This window comes from Aulostomus chinensis, chromosome 16 (assembly GCF_037954235.1).
Source record: "Aulostomus chinensis isolate RoL2024-O1b breed Wild chromosome 16, RoL_Achi_v1.0, whole genome shotgun sequence".
Lineage (NCBI taxonomy): Eukaryota > Metazoa > Chordata > Actinopteri > Syngnathiformes > Aulostomidae > Aulostomus > Aulostomus chinensis.
This window is the reverse complement of record NC_141335.1, coordinates 13,212,109-13,234,184: the sequence shown is the minus strand read 5'-3', so window position 1 is coordinate 13,234,184 and position 22,076 is coordinate 13,212,109. Positions and strand designations below refer to the sequence as shown.

The following is a 22,076-nucleotide window of genomic DNA, read 5'->3' as shown; positions in this document are numbered from 1 at the left end:
TTACACTCCGTATGTTTTCTTGTTTGATGTAAAGCACTTTGAATGCCTTGCTGTTGAATTGTGCTCTACAAATAAACCTGCCTTGCCTTGCCTTATCTCCAGTTTAATGGCATTCAGCAGTCATTCATAAATTCTTCTTTCTTTTCAAAGGAGAGCATCACCAAAAATGCGTAAGTAACAACCAAAATGTGAAATGCTGTCAGGCCATTCAGGAGGAATTCCTCCTTGTTGACAGACACATTAATATATGACATCTATGTGGGCTGAATCTGATTGGTTGCACAGCAGAAATTCAAGGAATGAAGTAATTGGTCACATTGATATTGTTCACAACCTCAAATTATGCCAATAATACGAAAGCCAGGTAATAGAATATTGCATTACACTTTATATTTGTACATTTTTATCCACTACAAAGTGGGGACAATTATTCATATTTTATATGAACACATTTGGTTGAGTTGTTTAGATGGTTATAATGAACTGGCAAAATAACTAAACTCTTTCCTGCAATAGTGTGGATGTTGTTTGTAGTCTTGAGGGTGAGTTGCATTGTTAGCATGGCATGAATGTTTGATTGGAGATCTGCTATGTGTTGATTTTACCTGCTCTTGTGGTTGCATCTTAAAGTGTTTATGTAGATTTGTTTACACAAATAATAGCTTTCCAGTGACGTGTCATTGGCAGCCATTTGTTTTTGTAAGCACACATGAAAGTAAATACTAACCTATAGATCAGTTAATTCAAAATGTGTGCAAGTAGAGACAAGAAAACCCTGATGGGCAGAAATTAGGTCTCTTACCTAAAATACAATAAAAGGATTACAGTAAATACAATCATGAACCCCAGGTAAAAAAAAGGCAACAGCCAGATGACATAGGAAAGGATTATAGTAAATAGAATCATAAACCAGCCGCGTCGCCAGACATATTATACTAGGGCACATGCCTAGTATAGATCTGTAGTGCGACTTCGACTGTGAGAGAGTGAGACAGCAAGAGAATAAGAGTTAGGTAGAGTGAGCGAGCGAGAGAGGGAGAGAGAGAGAGAGCGCCGCAGCTGAGCTGAAGTGATGACACAGCGAGATTGAGCAGGTAATTTCAACACCAACTTGTTGAAAACTGTAGCCTATATTATTTAGATCTTTTTTTAATTTCATTTGAACTCTTATTCTTAGATGGATATCAGAATTTTATTTGCCCGTAGCAGGGACAAAACAGCGAAGAATGAAAGAGGTAATTGAAGACCAAGCTAGCCAAATTGATAACCACGCTAAGTTAGCTAAATTTATTTCTTGTATCAAAAACAATCATGGTTATTTGCTGCAGATTGAGGAATTTGTAGTGAGTCATGAAAAAATATGTTAGTTATGGTCATAATGGTCTGCAGGGGGAAGTCAGTAGGTTGAATCAAGCACAGATATTTAGAGAAGACTAGATACGTCAGCGCGCTGTAGCGGCCGGCTAACGAACGTGCCTATGTGGCAGCCATATTGGTTGGGTCAACTTTCCCATTAAGGCAATGTATTGTACACTGAAAATAAATCATAACTTGCTCATTTTATAACCGATTTTCATGCGGGTAACTTTTTTGTCAATGTCAACACGTGCTGTTACTACAGTAGATTAAAGTAAAAGATATAAATACGGGAAAAGGCTTTTTAATCAAAAAAGCCTAAAATTGTATTTATTTTATTGTACTCCTCATTGACTCCAGGGGCCAGAAAATATTTTGCATTTAGCAATTTTATGTATACATGAAAGATAAATGTGTATTTATATTTACTTGTAACGGTAATCAAAAGGAAAAATTTATGTGTAACCCCCCTCCATAGAGTAGAATTTATGAACAATTATACAAGTTACAAACAATTGCATTGAAATTGTAATCCTTCATACAAAATTCATTGAAAAACTATTAACAATTCACAGTATTATTAAAGGATTTTTTTTTTTGTACTTCTGTAACTTTTTCACAATGTTATTTATATTTTGCTAATCAAGATCAATGAAGTTACTATATATGGTCCCTTGCCAGTCTAGGGTAAAAAAAAAAAAATCCCATATGTATGTATAAATGCTTGTACAATAGCTAATATTAATCATTTGGTATTTGGCTGTCAAGCTGCTAGCTTACGAGAGTGCTTTGCTCGTAGCCAAGTAAGTTCTCAGACTAGAAGCTCTCAACAAGATTAAATAATGAAAAAATAGAGCCCAAAAAAAAATTATACTTGTGAAAGGTTATTCCAACTTTCCGTGACTCAATTGTACGGCGTTGTGAGCAACCGTCGGCAGCACAATGAGCCGGCATCGTTATTTTAGTGCTTTCGCTCCGTCCACATCCATTAAAGCTGGGTGAGTTTGACCCGACTAGCTTAGCCTCGCTGTAGGCACACTGCTCCAAGGGGCGTGTCGTATCTACTCATTTATATCTATGGAATCAAGTGCCACTGGACTTCTTTCTTGGATTTGAACTTCAAATCCAAGAAAGAAGTCCAGTGGCACTTGATTCAACCTACTGACTTATGATGACCTGGATGATTGAGAATCTACACAGTCATTCTGCAGGGGGAAATAAATATTAAAATTTGTGCAAATTTTACATTTTTTTTTTTTGCACACTAGACTTGACTTGTTAATTGGTTTGTCTTAGACTAAAGAAAATATAGTTTGTCACCAGAATAATGGCTGCAGCTGAAGCATATTTTTGTTCCCAGAAAAAAATATACAATTTCAGAATTTTCATACGAAAAGTATATGGTTTCCTTTTGTTGCCTCTATTAGATGTTTTAAAGTATATTTATCTGTGCAGACAATTTAGAACAACAGAATGTTGAAAGAGGTGAGGGAGAGTTGGAAGTTGGTGAGGAAGAGAGCAAGTGAGTTGCCTATGATGTATCAAACATGTTTATTTTTTCCCTTGGACTCAAATGATTTTGAATATCAATATTATACCTCCCATATAAGGAAAAATACTTTTGGTAAACTAAAAATATTTTTTTCCAGAATGCTTTTTATTGTGGTTATTTTTTGCCTCTAGGAAGAGGGCAAAAACATAGATATAATAGAACTATTATTTTTTTACACACACAAAATGTAACTATTAGACGTTTGTAGCGAGTTGTAGCAGAGAAGTGGCCATGCGTAGCCGATAGATTTCCTTTACTTACAATCCTATGAAAACTGAGGACAATAAAAATACAGATAAGAGGGAGAAATTTGTACTATACATGTACATATTTGTGCATAAATAACCAGCTATACTTTGGGTATCTTCAGACTAAGTGGGGCAGAGTGCAGAGTTGATGTGCCTCAGAGAGAGATGACAGAGAGAGTAGACACAGAGAGGTGAGACCTGGTTGACAGCTTGGTTAGTATACAATCTATTATAGTATACAACAATTACATATATATTTTTTTATGTTGCACCAGGCAGGAAAGGCAGGATGAAAGAGAAATTGAGCTTTCTGAATCCGTGAAAGAGGCAGATGATACAGAGGAGGCAATGCAGCAAGGGACAGACAGCCAGAAGAGTCCTAAAGGAGCAAGGCCAAAAACCAGTGCTCACAATATTGAGGGACATGTACAGGATCTAGGACGAAAGGATTCAGGCCCCAATCAACTCATCCTGCCACAATATCCACAGACAAACTTTGGTGTGAAAAAGCGGTCATTTAATTCTGATTGGTTTAAGAAATTTACGTGGTTGGAATATTCCAAATATAAAGATGCAGCCTTTTGTTTTTCTTGTCGACATTTTGGCAAAAACCTGAAGCATGACACATTTGTACATACAGGACTAAAAAATTTGAAAAATGCGCTGCAATTTTGTCGAGATCATGATCAATCCCCTGCTCATAAGGCAAGCGTGCTCTCCTGGCATGGCTATAAGACAAGTTTAACTCACGGAAGTGTTGTCAATCAGTTGGACTTGGCAAGAGACCAAAACATAAATGAGAGACGCGAGTACCTCAGTCGGGTGGTGGCTGTTGTTAAGTTCTTGGCGAAACAAAATATCCCATTTCATGGCCATGATGAGGGCATGTCCAGCAACAACCAAGGAAACTTTCTTGAGTGTATTAAACTCCTCAAAGAATTTGATCCTTTTCTTCAATCCTATGTGGCTCCATCACATTGTACTTACATATCACCTACATCCCAAAATGAAGTCATTCAGTGCTGTGCCCAAGAGATAGTTTCAACTATTGTCAAAGAAATAAAAGAAGCAGGGATGTTTTCTGTTAAGGCAGATGAGGCAAGAGATGGCAACACTGAGCAGCTAGCAGTCTGTGTCCGTTATGTTGTAAAAGGGTGTGTGAAGGAGCATTTGCTTGGGATGACAGAATTAAAAGGCTTTGATTCAGCATCTATAATATCTGCTCTTGAAGAACAGCTGACGTTGAATGACATATCTCATGTGAAGGTGGTGGCGCAGGCTTATGATGGAGCATCAGTGATGAGTGGGACAGTAGGAGGGGTCCAAGCCAAGTTCAGGGAAAACCATCCAATGGCCTTTTATGTGCACTGCTATGCCCACCACCTTAACCTAGTCCTGTGTTCCACCTGCCAAGCTGTACCTGAGGCCAAGGACTTATTTGAGCTTTTACAGAGTGTATACTCATACTTCTCTACATCTCTGGTTAACCACCACAAATTCAAAGAGGTACAAAAACAGCTTGGCTTACAGCCATCAGAACTTGTGCAACTCTCGAAGACGCGCTGGGCGTGCCAGTTACGTTCCATAAAAGCAATGTTAGACAATCTTCCTGCAGTTCTTATGTGCCTATCCAGCATCAACAACCCTATGGCAGTGGGGCTCCATGTCAAACTCTTCAGGTTCTCCACTGTATATCTTTTGATGATGTTCAAAACTTTTCTCTCTGTCCCTGAAAACCTACACAAATATCTGCAAAGCCAAACAGTTGATATGGCCAAAGCTGATGAGTACAAATGTGCTGTGTGTGCCACTCTAAAAGATATGCGCACAGATGAGAAGGCTGCTGAGATCTATGACAGAGGAAAGGCCTACTGTGCAGCCAACCAGATCCCAGAGCTATGTTCTGTGCCCAGACAAAGGCATAAGCAGAAACGCATGGAGGACTATGTTGTGGATTCTAGTTGTGGGGCAGTGAGTGACCTAGGTGATCAAGAGAAATTGAAAGCGAAGCTGTATCTACCGTGCCTTGACAGGATGGTTGCTGAGATGGATCAGCGTTTTTCATCTATAAATAGGCCTGTTCTAAAGGGAATTCAGGCCTGTAATCCAGGATCTGACAACTTTCTCTGCGAGAAGGACCTGAGGGGTCTGGCAGATCATTACAATGTTGATCTAAAGCCTGAAGAGGTGTTAGTGGCCCAAAACTATCTGACCAGAAAGCGAGAGAGCCTTTCAATCACAGACATGCAATCTCTTTTCACCTTGCTGGATCATGTCATGTTCCCTACCTTGACACAGCTCATTCAGATCTCTCTGACCATTCCAGTGTCCAGCTGCACTGCTGAAAGGACATTCAGTGTGCTGAGACGGCTCCACACTTGGCTGAGGAGCACAATGGGTCAGGAAAGGCTTCACCATCTTGCCATTTTGTCAGTGGAGAGTGAGGAACTTTGCAAGTTAAGCCATAGCCAAGTGATTGACAACTTTGCGCAAATGAAGACAAGACGATACACCTTGCTTCCCAAAAAATAATTCCTTACTTCCTTCCCTTCATTCACTATCTTAGAAAATGTTCTCATGCTCAAGAAAAATAACTACTACAACAAAAAGAATGTTCAATAAATATTTCTTACTGCAACAAAAAGAATGTTCAATAAATATTTCTTACTACAACAAAAGGAATGTTCAATAAATATTTCTTAAAGATTCATTTCTCTTTAATTTTTGCTTTAATCGGTTATGGATTAAATTGCTTATGAAAGGCCTAATGTGTAAAAATCTATACCTTTTTTCCATGTTATCATTCCTACACGACACACTCTAAATACATAGTCTCATATGATCAAATAGTGAATTTACGGGATACTGAATTGTAATTTTCTTCTGCACTTTGCATGCTCTCATTAATTTTTTGTGCCCCAGGAGTGCCCCTGTACACTATTAGGTCTAGTGACGCCCCTGTCATAAACCCAAGGTAAAAATAAAAAAAAATGGAAACACAGCCGTAAGACAGTAAGGTTTTAAAAGATATTGAATGTTTGACAATTCAAGGTCCCCTAGAATGAAAATCATCATTTTCGTGTTTTTGGTGTTTATTCAACACGAATACACACAAAGTGTGAGGCTGTGTCATAACCTCTGTTTGAAGTATCTCCCCTTTTTTGAAAGGCCGCGGGAAAATGGACAAATGCGTTTTTGGCTGAAGTGTTCCGTCACAGTTAACTCAGTGCCCCCCCCCCCCTCCCCACACACACACACACACACACACTGAACCCACCCCTTTCACACACGACCCTTCGACATATCTTCCCACCCTTTCCCTCCCTCTAGCAGAGGAACAATGGCAGGTTCAAGGTGTGCTTTCCCTGTCTGTCAGAGTGGAGTGCAAACTTTTCATATTCTGCCTCCAGAAAGTAATGCTCGTGATGGATGGCTTATGTTCATTTTCAACCGCATTCCTAATGTATATCACACCAGACTGGTCCTTTGCTCTGCGCATTTCATGGACAAATGTTTCGTAAATCTGGCCCAATTTCAAGCTGGCTTCAGCCAGCGTTTAACGCGACGAAGGGGATCGGTTCCAACATTGCAACAAAATGAACCCCAACCCCAGCAATCATTACAACCTGTAAGTGTCACATTTCCCTTATATTGATTTATATTTGTGTCGCGCTGTATTCTGGTTGGTGGAAGACATAAGAATAGCAAGTTTGCTCTGGTGTGTATCTGGACAGGGAATAGGCTAGCTGTTTAGGTTACATTATGATAGCAACAAGGCAGCCTGCAACTTGCAGCTTTCGTATTTCAAAGCCTAACCTTTGGAAATCACAATAACTGAAGTAAAACCACGACAAGCAGTCAAACAATCATGGAAGTACTACATAATAGGAGGAGGCTTCGAGAAGCATACGCTCTCAAGTAGTAACTTAGTGCCAATGCTAACCTAGCAAAGATTCTCAATCGTCTCTGTAGGAAGTTTGAGCCGTGCACGTGCCAAATTCCATTTCCTATTTAGCTGGTGACTAGGGTTGCTTTTTTTGTGCTACCAGTTGCAAAGTGGAATCTACCAAGACTTTATGTCCCAGCCAGCCTCTGTCTGATTTCATATGTTGTAGGGCGGAAAACACAATTATCTCTGAACAGCAATGTTGAAACATGATCTGACATAAGTTTGTGACATTTACTGTTGTTACGGCTCGTTTTCAGAGTGCCACGATTTATCCATGGAACAGGCGGGATGCTTCTTTACTGGTGGTTCCTAGAGTTTCTAAAAGTAGAATGGGAGCCAGAGCCTTCAGCTATCAGGCTCCGCTCCTGTGGAACCATCTCCCAGTTTCGGATGCAGGCACCCTCTCTAAATTTAAGAGCAGACTTAAGGCCTTCCTTTTTGATCAGGCTTATAGTTGGGCTGCTTAGGCTGGCCCTTAGATATGCTGCTATAGGCTTAGGCTGCTGGGGGATCTCCCATGGTGCACTGGGCTTCTCTCTCCTCCTCTCTTCCCTCTCTGTCCTCCTATATTTGTCATACATAAATCATACTCATACATATTACTAACTCATCTTCTTCTCCGGAGCCTCCGGGCTCCCCTCATCCCAGATCCCAGGTGCTGCTGGAGGAGGCTGCAGACCTGAAGAGGCTCAAGCTGCCACCCACAGCTCCACCTGCTCACGTCCCCGTCTGTCCATCAGTCTCTTCCTTTTCTCTCTCTCTTTATCTCTGTCCCACTCTTTCCTTCTGCATAAATGTCTTCCTACATTATCTGTCTTTGTCTCTGCCCCACTCTCCTGCTCTCTTTCCCCCCAACCGGTCAAAGCAGAAGACTGTCCCCATTGAGCCTGGGTCTGCTCGACGTTCCTGCCTGTTAAAAGGAAGGTTTTTATCGCCGCTGTTGCAGGATGTGCTTGCTGATGGAGAATTGTTGGGTGTAAATTTATTGATGGAGCGTGGTTCTAGACCTGCTCTACCTGTAAAGTGTCATGAGATAACTTTTGTTGTGATTTGGCGCTATACAAATAAAATTGACTTGACTTGACTTCTTGCTAAACAGATTCGCTGGAAACACAGTCTCGTGGAACTCAACTTTCCCTTGTATATCATCTGCATGTGTGACACAAGGAAAGTAATATGTCTGACTGTGTTATCTGTAACAGTATATGCCAATTATATGCCAATGGTTCTTTTTATTATTATTCTTGAAGTTATTTTATCAACAATACTTTGATAGATTATTTCATACATTGTTCATACATGTACAAACACTGCTCAGCGACGTGGAGAAACTGAGCCCACAGTACCAGAGCTCCACTGTGGAGTCATTTCACAGTCTCATCCTGAGATTTGCACCAAAGAATGTGGTCTATCCCTACATAGGAATGCTGTGCAGGTATCTTCTCTTTGATACATTTACATTTACTTCATAGTAATTTGGACTGAAATAAGCTCCTGTAGTACTTCACTGAGTCAAAGAAGCACTGGTTTTGTTGTAAATGGTCAATGGTGTCACTTCCTGTATTGTGCCAAATTCATACCTGGAGTGCTACTCTGAGCTTCATATAGCTTTTGTTGCATTCGGTGAGTTTTTAGCATAACCTGACCTCTTTAGTAACACATGCCTCAAACATGTCTGTGTTAGATTGTACCTAGTTGCCCTGCACTTCAATGAGAACAGTGACCGTCCTCAGAAGACCTCCGCAAGAGGAAAGACGATTTTCAAGATGTCCTTTCCCAAGGCAAAAAAGGGAGGCCATGTTGTCAAGCCAGTCAAAACAGATGCAACATTTGGTGAGTGATTCACACATTTACGAAGGAAAACACAAAGTATACATTTACAGTGTAAATGATGGTGTGCAAAAAAATTACAAATAATCCAATAAAATACATTAACTGCAATCAAAATGTTTTAAAGCTACAGGTTATGCCAACAATCTGATAGTGCTGGTGTTTGACTCAATTGTCCAGGATCCTCACCCATACATCAAGGAGCTACAGAGAATACCAGTCCCACCAAATCAAATCAAGCACACTTGACCGACTGACAATGGAGGATGCAGGCGCTCAACACATGTCGCGTTTCAGTCAAGGGGAGGTCGGAATCCGACATACTGGCCAGTGGTGTGAGGGAACTCCGTCCTTATTCGTTGCACAACACAGGATGGTATAACGACACGTGCACTCCGGCCAAGAAATCCCCAGCACCAGGACACAAACCAGTGATAGGCCAAGAATCTGCACTGCCTGCAAGACATAATGGACATTCATTCTTATACAGTTTGGAGTGTGGTTTATGCTGTTTGATTTTGTAAATCAGTGTTTCTCAAACCTTTCCAGACCGTGGACCCCTTTGTTCCAACATGTTTTTTTTTTTTTTTTTTAATGGGACCACCTGCTGGGCTCGCTCAAGTTTTCGGCGCCACAATCTTATTTGTTATTCATATACATATAGAATTATATCTTTATGTGAAATTACAGTACTGCCTTATTGTAGTTGTATTGTGTTATTGTTATTGTTCACTGACAAGTGTCTAACAGACCACTCGAGGTTCCTGGACCACATTTTGAGAACTACTGTTCTAAATAAATAAACGGCTTGTACTTCTGTTTCCCTTTTTCTTTGTATGTAGCAACCGACTGAAGTTAACAGTGGTGGTGGTGGTAGAAATAGTAGTAGTAGTAGTAGTAGTAGTAGTAGTGTAATTACATTATAAGGGGGTGATCATCTGCCATACCTTTCCCTTCCTTGGAGTGTCAAACGGCCGTGGTCGGCTCTGTATACATTCAAGGCGTTTTGGAGCGCATTATATTATATATATATATATATATATATATATATATATATATATATATATATATATATATATATATATATATATATATATATATATATATATATTTTGAGACAAACTGGTTCTAGGCCAGGATGGTAAGTCATGCATGTTATGAGGTTGGGTACCTGGCTCAGTCGTCGTGCAACCTATGTCGCCAAACAAGGTAATAAATTCATAACGTTATATGAGTCATTCACATGAAAAATCAGTGTTGATTTTGGCAGGCATATTAGATTTAGTTTTAGTCTTAGTCTTCTGGACTAAATGCTTCTTAGTTTTAGTCACCTTTTAGTCATTTCTATCCTTGCTAGTTTTAGTCGACAAAAACTCAAAGGTTTTAGTCAAATATCAAAGATACCTTTACATAAAAGATATGTGTATGTACTTAATAGGCCAATACAGGTATTAGAATGAAGCACATTGAAACTGATCTAACTTTCAAAGGTGAGTTTTTCCCCTCTCGTTCTTTCTCTATCTTTTACTTGTATTATTTTGTTGCAGATGCAGACAACACACTAGCACACAATATGAGTATTGTATCACAATAAAATAGGATTAAACAAAAATAAAAGCACACTTGACTTCCTTATGAATGACCATATGTCCTACATATTGGCTTTAGCTGCTGTTATTGGTTAAAGCATCCACGTGTGTTGCTTACGATAGGGAACAGCAACAGGTCTGAAGACGACCGAGGAGCGAGCCAGGCTACTGCTAACTTCTCTGATGGCACGGCTGTTTGAGCACCTCCCTGCCAAAAGAAGAAACTCCCTGCAGATGGGGGACATGATTCATATTGTTAACCATCTGTCCAGCAAGGTGCCGGAGGAGGTCAGCAACTCCATTAAGGCCTTAAAAAACATTGAAAACATGGAAAAGATCCTCAAAGCAGTTGCCAAGGACCTCCTGAAAGACTTTAAAACACCAGAGAAGTTATTTGAATCTGCCAAAGCTTCTGATGATCCATCATTTGCTGACACATTGTTTCGACACTTGAAGAAACACATCAGCAAAGCTCAATCAAGGAGCAACATGATGCATGATTTGTTGTGTAAGGCCTGGGCTCTTACCCTTATTATTTGGCTGTAACAAGGACCATCTTGAAAGTGACAGAAAGACTGGTTTAAAAAGAGCCATACCAGCAAATGGCATGCCAGTTTCCAGCAACGTCAGTAATGTTCCCAGTGGACTTTACACTTCGGTCTACTAGATTGCAGTGGGCCCTGAGGATGAGCTGGTAACTGAGTCAAGGATTAATTTAGGAGGTCCAGCTGAAACCTGTCACAGCCAGAGACCACTGGAATGATGAAGATATAACATGATGATGTCATCAGGAGAGCTCACTACATTTTCATGGACAGGATCCAACATGGCCGCTTCACTCAGTTGCCATCAGGCAGACTTACAGAGAGCTTCTACCCACAGACCGCCAGCTGAATACCAGCTCTCATCCGCAACTCTGACATGCCGTGTTTAATCTGTGACAGTATTTGTCTTTAATGTAATTATCAAATTACTGATGCTGCAGTTATTCATATAGTTTTATTGAGGGCAGGGAGAAAGGCCAGTAGGAATTTCATTGTACTGTTTTTACTGTACACAATAAACTTCTTGAATCCTTAATAATAATGATGATGATTGAAATGTTTTTTCTGGTCTACAGAGCATCTGACATGACAGTTTGCTCCGAAAGTGATTTTTTTTTCTGGTTTGGAAGATCAAAAAAATTGTAATGAACACCCCTGGATTCCATGTTGTGATTCATATTTGTCAGAAAGTCTTCCTCAGTGAGTTCAACTCTCAGCAGTAATCCTGAGCAACACTCTTTCACTGATGAACAGCGTGTGGTACAAATGTAATATTAGATATTGCTAATTACCTTCATTTATCAGTGATAAGATACTTTATGTAGGTTTGATGGGGTGCTGATATGGAGCACACCAGCACTAGAACAGCATTGATGATAATAAGCCTACAACATTTAGCACATCTGTATTACGTAGCAAGATCGTTCTTTGTCAACCGTCTGCTGAGAGTTGATTGTGCCTTTCTGCCAAGGGCGCAGGGATGATGCTGCTGCCACTAAAGAAACGGTGAACCCAAAATAGTACTGTAAAGAGACATTAAGTAGCTGACAACTTTGGATTAATTAAGGACAATTTGTAATTTTAAAAACTCAGCTTGTGCAGACTGACCTAATTTTGAGATGCGGTCCCTCCGATTGCATTTGAAGATGGGTGAGAATAAAAGGTTGAGTGGGGACTTCAGGTTCAGTTCACTTCATGGAACATATCTCATCTCCACCTTCATCTACTATTACTTTCTGGGGTCTCTGCAGCCACTTATTAACTTCACACTGAATTATTTTTTTACAGTTCTCAGTTTATGGACTTGTGGAAAGGTCAAAAGAGCTCGTTTTAAAAGAGAAACAAACTCTATCTCCTTATATTACGAGACGGCAATGTACTTTAGTTAGCACCATAAAAATAGATATATTTATTAAAACGCCTGGTCTTTTTTATCTATTTTTGTCAATAATTGAGTCAAAAAATTCCCTGTGTAAATAATTTACACCCCTTTTCCAGGAGTAGAACTTTCAAAGTCTGTCAAGTAGTTACCATTCTTATGTAATTAAATACCTCAAACTGTGTGTTATAAGAAGAAAAGGACAAAAATGGAATTGAATTTCCTTCAACTTTCTGATTATAACTTCTTGAAAAGTGCAGATTGAACATTTCTGAGATTGCAGAAATCTAATTCAAAGTCTTTTACAACAACTGAAACAGTTTTACATTTCTGGAGCTTTCTGAGTCTATGTTACAGGCTATTATGCTGTCAATAGCCAGTCGTTTTTTTTTTACTTTTGCAGTGGTAGTCTCTAAAACAATTCCTGTCCACCTGAAGACAGAGACCCACATGACACACATCACACATCCAAGGTGTGCTTTTGTGGAATGATCCATTCACAATGGCAAAAACTACAAAAAACACAGCAAAAACAGCCAAAACATGGCAAAAACACAGAGAAGAACTCGATCAAAAACACGCAAACATTGCAAAAACACACAAAAATCACTTCAGGAAAAACTTTTATGTAGAAGATTCAGATTTATTTACACAGAATATACCTCTAAAACTTTCCTAAACTCCAAGAAACTGCACCAAAAGTTTGTTTGAATCCTCCCTCTGTCATACAAACGCAGCCTACTGCTGCCGCTTGTTTCTTCCCTCTCCCAACATGGTACATTACCAGTCATTACCATAATGCATGTAATATCATCAGGAAGCCCTGTTTCATAGCTTTCAGGGGCAGTTTGAATGATTAAAATTGCACCAAGTAGCAAGAATTTACAGTAATTTCAAATACACTTGCGCCAGTGTTGTTTTTGGCAGGCATTTTAGATTTAGTTTTAGTCTTAGTCTTTTGGACTAAATGCTTCTTATTTTAGTCACATTTTCATCATTTCTATCCTTGCTAGTTTTAGTCGACGAAAACTCAAAGGTTGTAGTCAAATATCAAAGATACCTATAAATAAAAGATATGTGTATGTACTTAATAGGCCAATACAGGTATTAGAATGAAGCACACTGAAACTGATCTAACTTTCAAAGGTGAATTTTATTGTATCACAATAAAATAGGATTAAACAAAAATAAAAAGCACACTTGACTTCCTTATGAATGACCCTATGTCCTACATATTGGCTTTAGCTGCTGTTATTGGTTTAAGCATCCTCGTGTGTTGCTTACGATAGGGAACAGCAGCAGGTCTGAAGACGACCGTGTTTCCCAGTCCCACAAACACGGGTCAAAGCATTTCACTTGCCACCCGTCCACAAATGGACAGGGGTTTTATTCATAACATGCTAAATTCATCGAAGGGCTGGTTTAAACGAGCCATCATTAGCGGGGCCCCTGGCAGCCCCATTCATTCTAGCTTTAGCATGTAGCACTAGGAAGCGCTCTCTGCACCACGAGGGAGGTGTAACCACCACCGCCACCACAAATCTTTAGGCTCAATACGAAAAAATAAAATGAACCACAGGGCTGGCCTAACATAGACTAAAGCTATGCTTTAATCATCCCTCTTTTCATGACCACCCAACACCGCTGCTGCTGCTGTGGTGTGTGTCTCGTGGGCTGCAGACAGGCCCAGACTTGTCTCTGTGTGTGCATGTGTGTGCGCGAGAGAGGCTTTTAGTGCGTGTGTACTGATCATGGGGGCGTGGCCATTAGGACCAACAGCTACAGCTGGCTCCAGTCTGATGTTTGAGCTCTTGATTGATATTGCACGCATGTTATACTTGGCGGAAAAAAACGCATGTTTTGAAACTTGGATCGTCCACTTACTAACAATTTAGTCTCGTCTCGTTCTTGTCAGATGAAAACGAATACAATTTCGTCACATTTTAGTCTTTACAGGACTTTGGTGACGTTCGTCTTAGTCTCATTTTCGTCATGGAAAAAAGGGGTCTGACGTCGTCATTTTCGTTTTCGTCCAGCGTGACGAAAACAACACTGTGAAAAATGTGTCATGACTGTGTGCCTGTGGATGGAGTTCATTTGTTAGCACCTGTTCAGTCTCTCTGCAGCATACGCTTTCTCTCTCCGTGGGCATACGAACGCAGATTCCACATAAGCACCTGGTTATTGACAAATAGGCAGTGATTGATCAAATTTCACACTTTGCTTTCACTAATGGTGTTTGCCTAAAGTGGCTGCATTGAAGGGCATACAGTTGCAATAATATAGTGACCATTTATTACGTAGTATTCTTGTTCCTGTCATTCCCTAGTCTATTTGTGAAATATTTATGATAAACAGTGATTGATAAATATGTATTATTAAAAATGATAAATATGTATGATTAATATTAATATTATTATTTATTAATGCTTGATCAATACCGCTTTTATGTTCCAAGACTAGTACAGCAATTCTGAACTCGTAACGGACTTTTGGCTTCAAACCTCAAGCACGAACAGCCCCAAGCTTTCATGATGAGGGCCTGAGCCTGAAAGTACATCAGGCAAAGACCCTATTATGTTTGCTTGTTGTTGATACGTTCCTAGTCATAATACAATGACGATGACCTACAGTACCAGCACCTTTATTTCATGAATGTTTAGCCTGGTGAGTTAGACCCCAAACAAAAAGGTAGCGTGATGAACCGCAAAGCCTTTAAAAATATTTTTTTATTTATTCATTTTGGCTTGAGTGTAATTTAAGCATCATAACTAGTACAATAATATAGCAACATGCTACTGCAAAAACATACAACATACAAAAACAAACAAATAACCTACCATTGAGAAAGGTGTACTTGGAGCCTGTCGGGTTGTTCTTCTTCTTCTTCCTCCTCCTCTGATTCTGGCTCGAACATATATGGCTGGATCCGCGAATGGACTATGGCTACTTGGTATCTCAGCTTGTTGTTGTATGATATGGAATGTTGTCAATTGACAGTAGCAGTCACAGTTAGCACTGGTGACAGTTAGCCGAGAAAGTGGGAGTACTTTCTTTTCAGTGACAGTGAGGGCAGCCAAATACAGAGTAGTAGTTAAATGAGGTTGCCAGATAAACAACGGCAACCGATCGCCGTCAACTCATGCACTTGCATAAATAATGAGGTTGCCAGATAAGGTCAGAAACGACGCCAATAGGGACAAACGACGCATTCTAAACCCAACATGGTAACATAGTTTCAGAGAGCCTTTTAGGAAGGTTCTGAGCCATCACAGACCCAACCATTTTTTAGCAAATCCCAGAACAAGAATTAATGCCCCGTTCAACCTCTCCATGGCACCTTTGAAATAGGAGCATTCCACAACTTTGCTCCTCTGTAGCAAAATGAAAATAGAATATAAACTGGAAATACTACTTCTGTGACAGAAAGGGGGACAAAAGTAAAATAAGAAGCTGAATATTGACAAGTGTTCTTGCTGAAATGAGATTTGCATCGTCTACTATATAGTCCTACATGCCTTCAGCATGAAAATTCATTCATACAGTACATTTTTGGCAGACTTGGTTATATGTGTTGTTGGTGATAATATAATTAATTCTTGGTGTCATTCATAAATATTCTTCTGGTTTATGGGAACACCAACGCATCTTTAGTTCATCTACAAAGTTAAATGCATAGAAGGGCCCTGAGGTCTTTAGCCTACTTTATTTTGGTAGAGTAACTCAGAGTGACTCAGTGAAATTACTAGTTTAGGGAATGGGAAATTCCAAACTTTCTAAACTTAAGCTCTGCAACAATTTAACTTAAAATGTCACTATGTAAGAGCCTCTAAATCTTGTAAAATTACCTTAATGTCAATAAAATGCACTGTCAATATTTTACAGTGAAGAAATTCTCACTTTAATTTAAGGAAAAATAAAAAAAAATGTCACCTTGACACTTAAATGTTTTAACAGTCAGACAGAATAAACAGTCTCTTGTCAACACACCTTGATGTAACCCCTATACAATGCCGGCAAGAATTATGCTAAATTAAACCCCTCGGTGCAGGCCTGTATCGTTGCTTTTGGGAGTGGAGACCAAAAACACAGTGGTTGTTTCACTCACAATGAGCAGAAGAAATAAAAATCAAGCATTACCTCTCCAGAGCACGGGGTCCACAGAGAAGTGTATCCAGGTGTTACCCTCCACCGGATACACGGACAGCAGCGCAGGAGGGAGAGTCCAGCGTCCGGCCATGTTCCAGCATTGCCAGAGGAACTCTGAGCATTCCAGGCTAGCTCAGAGCGCTATCTGGTTGTTGTCTCTCTTTCCCGGACCGAAAATAATCCAAACAAAAGGTCACACAGTCCGAACGAGGCTACTAATTCTAACTGAGGTGGTTTGTAGCAGCGCAACGGTTGTTAAGTTTCCGGATACTCACTGGGTTAACGAGCAGCTAATTAAGTCTTGGGACGCTCAACACGTTGAACTTAAGTTCTGCTAAAAGACTGGTCTTAAGAACATCTTGCCAATAATCTTAACCACAGTCTAGTCCACAAACCTAAAGCTCTCCGCTGGAAAAACTTTGCATAGACGAGGACGGCTCTTCCATCGTCTGATCAATTAGTTGTTGTTTTTTTTTTCACCATCTCCCACAGACCCCAGATCAGTGCATACACGTCACGTGAGCCAATCAAGACGCAAGACACTGCCTCTGTGACCAGGTACATTTCTCCAGAAGATATCTCCTAAAAAATGAATAGATTTTTACTACATTTTTAACAAAATAAATTAAAAACTCCTTCTGAAACAAACCATTTTAACATATTTTAATTCCATTTTTAAACCACATTATTTGAAACCATTTATTAACTTATTTATTCATCAGAAACAGATATGCATTCATATTTTCGACTTGGCTACATGTTCATGTTTTTTGTGTGTGCAAATGTTATTGTCTAAATGAATATTAATACCTTATCGGAGTAATCCTGCTTTTTCAAATTTGGTTGACATTTTATTTTGGGTGTTTGTCTTTTCCACAGGTTTTCCTGTAGAGAAACTTAAATTAACAGAGGAAGTTTTTTGCAGCGGCATCATGAAAGACAGGACAATGTCAGAATAGAATTCCGTGAGTGTAATGTGTTTTTCTTTAATCTTGCTTTAAAATGCATCATCGTGATGCAACAAACCCCTCCCCTTCCCAACTGTCACATATAAGTTATAAATCGCTCTGTCTTAAGACCTGAAGGTGTTGAGGCAGGAGGTTTGTATTCAACAAACTTTACTGAGAGAAACAACACCAGTTTGAGAAACTCTACAGTCGTACCCTAAGATCAATTTCTGACTCTTGAATCAAGTTCACGCTGAAGATTTGACTTGAAGAATGTCTTGCAGGACTTATTCCTTACCCAGCTCGGACAACACAGATGTTTCAGGTAAGAGTAAAAGTATGGCAACATGTTGAAAGAAACTAAGATGTTACACAGGACAGCTCTGCTCTAGTGTTCAGGATAGATTACCAGTGTCTGATACTTTAAGGATTTTGTTCGTCATCTCATCCTGTCTGTCGTTAGCCTCGTAGCACAACTGCCTAAGTCATATTTTGGCCAAATTGATATCTGCCTAACTCACCGAACTACTAAACCTAAAGATATGACTGAGGCAATTGTGCTACGAGGCTCTAACGCTATGTTACTATTGTGTCTGTTGGGGTTTCTTAAATTCATTTGAATTCAGTAACCATGTGAAGGCACACTTCAAAGCTTATACCTCTGCCAAGGTGCATGCATTGTTTGTGTGGAAATTTCAGCATAGTGCATTTTTGGGTTCTATTTTAATAAAACTTGGTGCATCCGGTCCCATCACTGACTCCAACTCATTGACTAAAAGTAATACAAGGGGAAACAATGTGTTTAAGCAATAAACATGGTAAAAATTCAAGATGGATGGAAATGTAGCACTTGATCAGTTGGCAGGAAAGAATCTGTTAGAGGTTGCCATGGTGATGAAAACTGTTTGAATTCAGATGAGAAACTTTTTTTATTCCTTAAGGCAAACACTATTACCTCCATTTTAATATCCTGACAGAGTTGGGATTGTTTGGAATACAGCAAATTAAATTATTTGATTGTGGTGTCAAAAATGTGGGAAACAGAGCGACTTAGTTGTCTTCTAAAAGCTTTGGTCTTCCTGACATGGCAGTCCATGGGTCAGTTGGAGGGTCAGGGAGAAAGAAACATCTATGTGTTTAAAAAAAATTGAAACAACTTCGGCTAAAACACGTACATGAAAGTATTATTTGTTGCTGTGGGGAGCAAATGAACAGACATTTCACTCTTTCCCATCTGTGTGTGATGTTCACCACTTTAGTCTCTGAACACCAGTCAGTTAAGAGAAAAATATTGGTGTTTTTGCCCTGTGAAATTTAGTGAGTTCTTCTTGGCTCATACTCATATATCTCTGAACCAAGTTTCATTGTGTCATCCTGCTAAAATACAATCCAAACTTCCTTAAATGATGATTCATTTGCATTGGAGACAGTTCACGGGATCTTAGAGGGACTCACAAAGATTAAAAGGCAAGAATGTGAATCGTTTGTTGTTGTAATTCAGCTGATGAAATATGTTCCTCATCTACAGTTACTTCTATAGCACCAGAGATCCAGGCAGCCCAAACCCTGTACAGCAGCTCGACCTCTTATTACATCCTGGACTTTATCGGCGAGGGCTGTTTTGGAAAAGTGGCCAATTGCCGAAATCTTGCGACCAAGGAGACAGTTGCTGTGAAGATTCTCAAGAATGATACTGAGTTTCTTCAGGACACAGAAAAGGAAATGACCATGCTGCAGATGATCAGTGGCCTGGATCCTGCTCGTACCAACATTGTAAAATTTTTTGAAAGATTTGATTTTATGGGACACACCTGTCTGGCCTTCGAAATGCTGGACCAGAGTCTCTTTGATCTCCTGAACCAGCGAGAATGGGAGCCCCTGTCTTTGTGTGAGATTCGTCCAATCGCACAACAGCTGCTGGAGGCCCTGGACGCCCTGAGGGTTGTTGGTGTTCTGCACACTGACATCAAACCCGACAACATCATGCTGGTCAATCAGCAGAAACACCCCCTCAGGGTCAAGCTCATAGACTTTGGGGAGGCGATTCCAGTCTCTGCAGCCACAGTGGGGCTGGAAATCCAGCCAAGAGGTTTCAGGGCACCCGAGGTCGCCCTTGGTCTCCCATTCAGCCAGGCCATTGACGTTTGGGGGCTGGGATGCGTCCTGGGCTTCCTGTACCTAGCAGACAACCCCTTTCCAGTTGAGTGTGACTACCAGTCCATGAAGTGCATGCTTGAGGTTTTGGGCCAGCCAGAGGACCACATGCTGAGGACCGGTTTATACACCCGCTTCTTTTTCAATGAAGTGGATACAATTGATGGAACAAGGTGGGAGCTGAAGACCCCTGAAGAGTATGCCGAAGCCAACGGTGTGGAGCCTAAGGAAAGGGAGGCCTTCTTTGACCTTCCGAGCTCTCTGGATGACCTTGTCTGCATCCATCCTGAAGGGGACGCAGCCGAGTTTGAGGACAGGAGGGTCTTTGTGGACCTCCTAAAAGGTCTTCTGCATCTTGATGGGGAACAACGAGTCTCCCCCCGTCAAGCTCTGCAACATTGCTTCCATACCTTGACCCACCTGACCAACAGCACAGACGCCTGCTCCTATGTGACCACTGCCCGCCACATGATGGACATCTGTCAAGTGGATGATGTCAACACCTCTTCATCTTTCGGACCGCCAATTAATGTGACCAAACACCCCGTCACCACAAACAACCTGGCCAGTGGAGAGGAATCCCCCTACTCTGAAGATGAAGAGGGCTCGTCTGCTGATGAACATGAAAGTGTCAGGTCTTCAGATGATGACAATGACCTTTCAGAAGAAGATGAAGATGACGACAAAGACACCTGGTCTTCAGATGACGATGAAGACACCTGGTCTTCGGATGACGACGAAGACACCTGGTCATTAGATGATGACGAAGACACCACGTCTGAAGATGACGACGATGACACCTCGTCTGATGATGATGAAGAAGGCATCTCCTCTGAAGAAGACGACAAAGACACCTGGTCCACAGATGAAGATGGAGATGCTTGTGATGAAGACATAGACACCTGCTCCTCAGATGGACCACGAGAGCCTTCTCAAGTTTCTTCATCCGTCTCCACTCCAAAAGTGTTCAGAAGGATTCACAAATTCTTTCGCCAAATCACCACTGCCATTTGCTGCTGCTTCAGACCCGTAACAGAAGACTGACTTTGGTTGGAATCTTTTTTTTTTCAAGAGTGTGAGACTCATAAAAAAATCAACCTGATGTGAACTGAGTCAACATGAGGATGGGGATCAACATTAAAAAAAAATCAGGAACATCACAAGGCGAAATGGTGGATCAGAGTTGGGGCCAAGTGAGGTAATCTGACAATCTGGCAAAGAGTGAGGACCATTCCAGATGTCCCTGGAGCTGACGATTGTCCTACCACCCTCAGCCCCATGGCCAGGAGAGAGCGTTCCATCTACCTGACATGTAAATGAGCAACTATCCCCTAGAGTACATTTTTATAAGAATAAAAGGCTTTTCATTTATACACCAAACAAAAACAACACACCAATTCTTGTGTTTTTTGTTTGTTACAGTAAAATGAGCTGCGCTTAAACCAGAAGAAGATGTGGAGACGTCCCTCCTGCTGCGTCTGATGACGACGATGCTTTCGTTGTTTGCCAAGCAAGAATAGAAGAAGACCCAGAAAGCACCTCATGTTTCTATGGAAAACTATCGAATCAGTTTTTTAATGAACTTTATTGAGTTTGTAGCACAAAACTTGCATAAATGTTTGAATTTCATCCTGAAAAATGTTTCTTTTATGAGATTATGAATGTACCGTAAGTGAAAATAACTGAATAATGAATTGTTTAAATGAAAACTAAATTCCACCTGAATGTGAGTTCAAGTCTAAATTTTAATCATTAATCCAAAATTATGTTGACCCTTACTGTCATTACCAGACACAGGCAGGACTTCATCAGTAGGTGTTGGTCTTTGGCTTAGAGAAACAGCCTTCACTAAGATGGCAACAACTTCAAAGTTTACAAAGACACACACACACACACACACACACACACACACACACACACACACACTTGTTTTGTAGAGTCATGAAACTAAACACTGATCTTGTATCTTAACAGGTAAGCGGCCTCTGGGTTTTCACACAGCGCGCGTTCATGGATTCCATCAAGCTGCCTACCCAAAGCTACAATACTGAACTGGCAGACGAGGTATGATGATGACCTTCACTCCTTTCTCCAAGCAAGTCTCAACATGATTTAGATGTTGCAGCTAAATGTGATTTTAATATTTCTTGCAGGATCGTTGGGATGCTGACTGAGAGGATGGTGGACAAATCTGGGGTCCTGTACGGCCTGAGGCACGTGGCCATGGCCTTTTTTCCTCCCCTATGTGCTGTTACCTTGCCGTGGTGGGGGGGCTTATGGTCCTCTATGACTCTGAAGGCTGCCACAATGGGGGTCCCCAGCAGGTCCAACCATGCCAGGCAGGTTTCAGAGGAGAGGCCAGACTAAAATCAGCACTCG

At 40.6% G+C, this 22,076-nt stretch overlaps 2 protein-coding genes and 1 long non-coding RNA gene across 3 annotated transcripts; 2 read left to right on the top strand and 1 right to left on the bottom strand.

Annotated features, from left to right (window-relative positions):
- The first annotated feature begins 996 nt into the window (after nucleotides 1-996).
- On the top strand, nucleotides 997-9,813 carry LOC147247556 (uncharacterized). The gene is made up of 3 exons (XR_015109407.1): nucleotides 997-1,094; nucleotides 8,790-8,938; nucleotides 9,116-9,813. It is a non-coding gene; the product is annotated as an uncharacterized LOC147247556 (long non-coding RNA).
- LOC147247555 (uncharacterized) lies at nucleotides 8,369-17,435 on the bottom strand. Its single transcript, XM_086180374.1, has 4 exons — nucleotides 17,407-17,435; nucleotides 16,588-17,178; nucleotides 10,643-10,752; nucleotides 8,369-9,391 (listed from the first exon to the last, which is right to left on the bottom strand). Exons 2-4 carry the CDS (start codon nucleotides 16,685-16,687, stop codon nucleotides 9,233-9,235), a joined length of 369 nt encoding a protein of 122 aa, XP_086036500.1. The 5' UTR covers nucleotides 16,688-17,178; nucleotides 17,407-17,435; the 3' UTR covers nucleotides 8,369-9,232.
- A 254-nt stretch (nucleotides 17,436-17,689) lies between these two features.
- LOC147247554 (homeodomain-interacting protein kinase 1-like) lies at nucleotides 17,690-21,369 on the top strand. The gene is made up of 3 exons (XM_086180359.1): nucleotides 17,690-17,868; nucleotides 19,072-21,009; nucleotides 21,120-21,369. Exons 1-2 carry the CDS (start codon nucleotides 17,817-17,819, stop codon nucleotides 20,739-20,741), a joined length of 1,722 nt encoding a protein of 573 aa, XP_086036485.1. The 5' UTR covers nucleotides 17,690-17,816; the 3' UTR covers nucleotides 20,742-21,009; nucleotides 21,120-21,369.
- Nucleotides 21,370-22,076: the final 707 nt, after the last annotated feature.

Bases quoted from the DNA above. Each gene is read 5' to 3' on its own strand.
- LOC147247555 (XM_086180374.1), bottom strand. From the start codon at position 16,687: ATGGCCGGACGCTGGACTCTCCCTCCTGCGCTGCTGTCCGTGTATCCG. The intron at 10,753-16,587 runs GTAATGCTTGAT...CCCCATCTGCAG, and splicing joins GGACCCCGTGCTCTGGAGAG to GGAGTTTCTTCTTTTGGCAG. The intron at 9,392-10,642 runs GTAAGCAACACA...TATGTCTTGCAG, and splicing joins ACCTGTTGCTGTTCCCTATC to GCAGTGCAGATTCTTGGCCT.
- LOC147247554 (XM_086180359.1), top strand. From the start codon at position 17,817: ATGTCTTGCAGGACTTATTCCTTACCCAGCTCGGACAACACAGATGTT. The intron at 17,869-19,071 runs GTAAGAGTAAAA...CCTCATCTACAG, and splicing joins GGACAACACAGATGTTTCAG to TTACTTCTATAGCACCAGAG.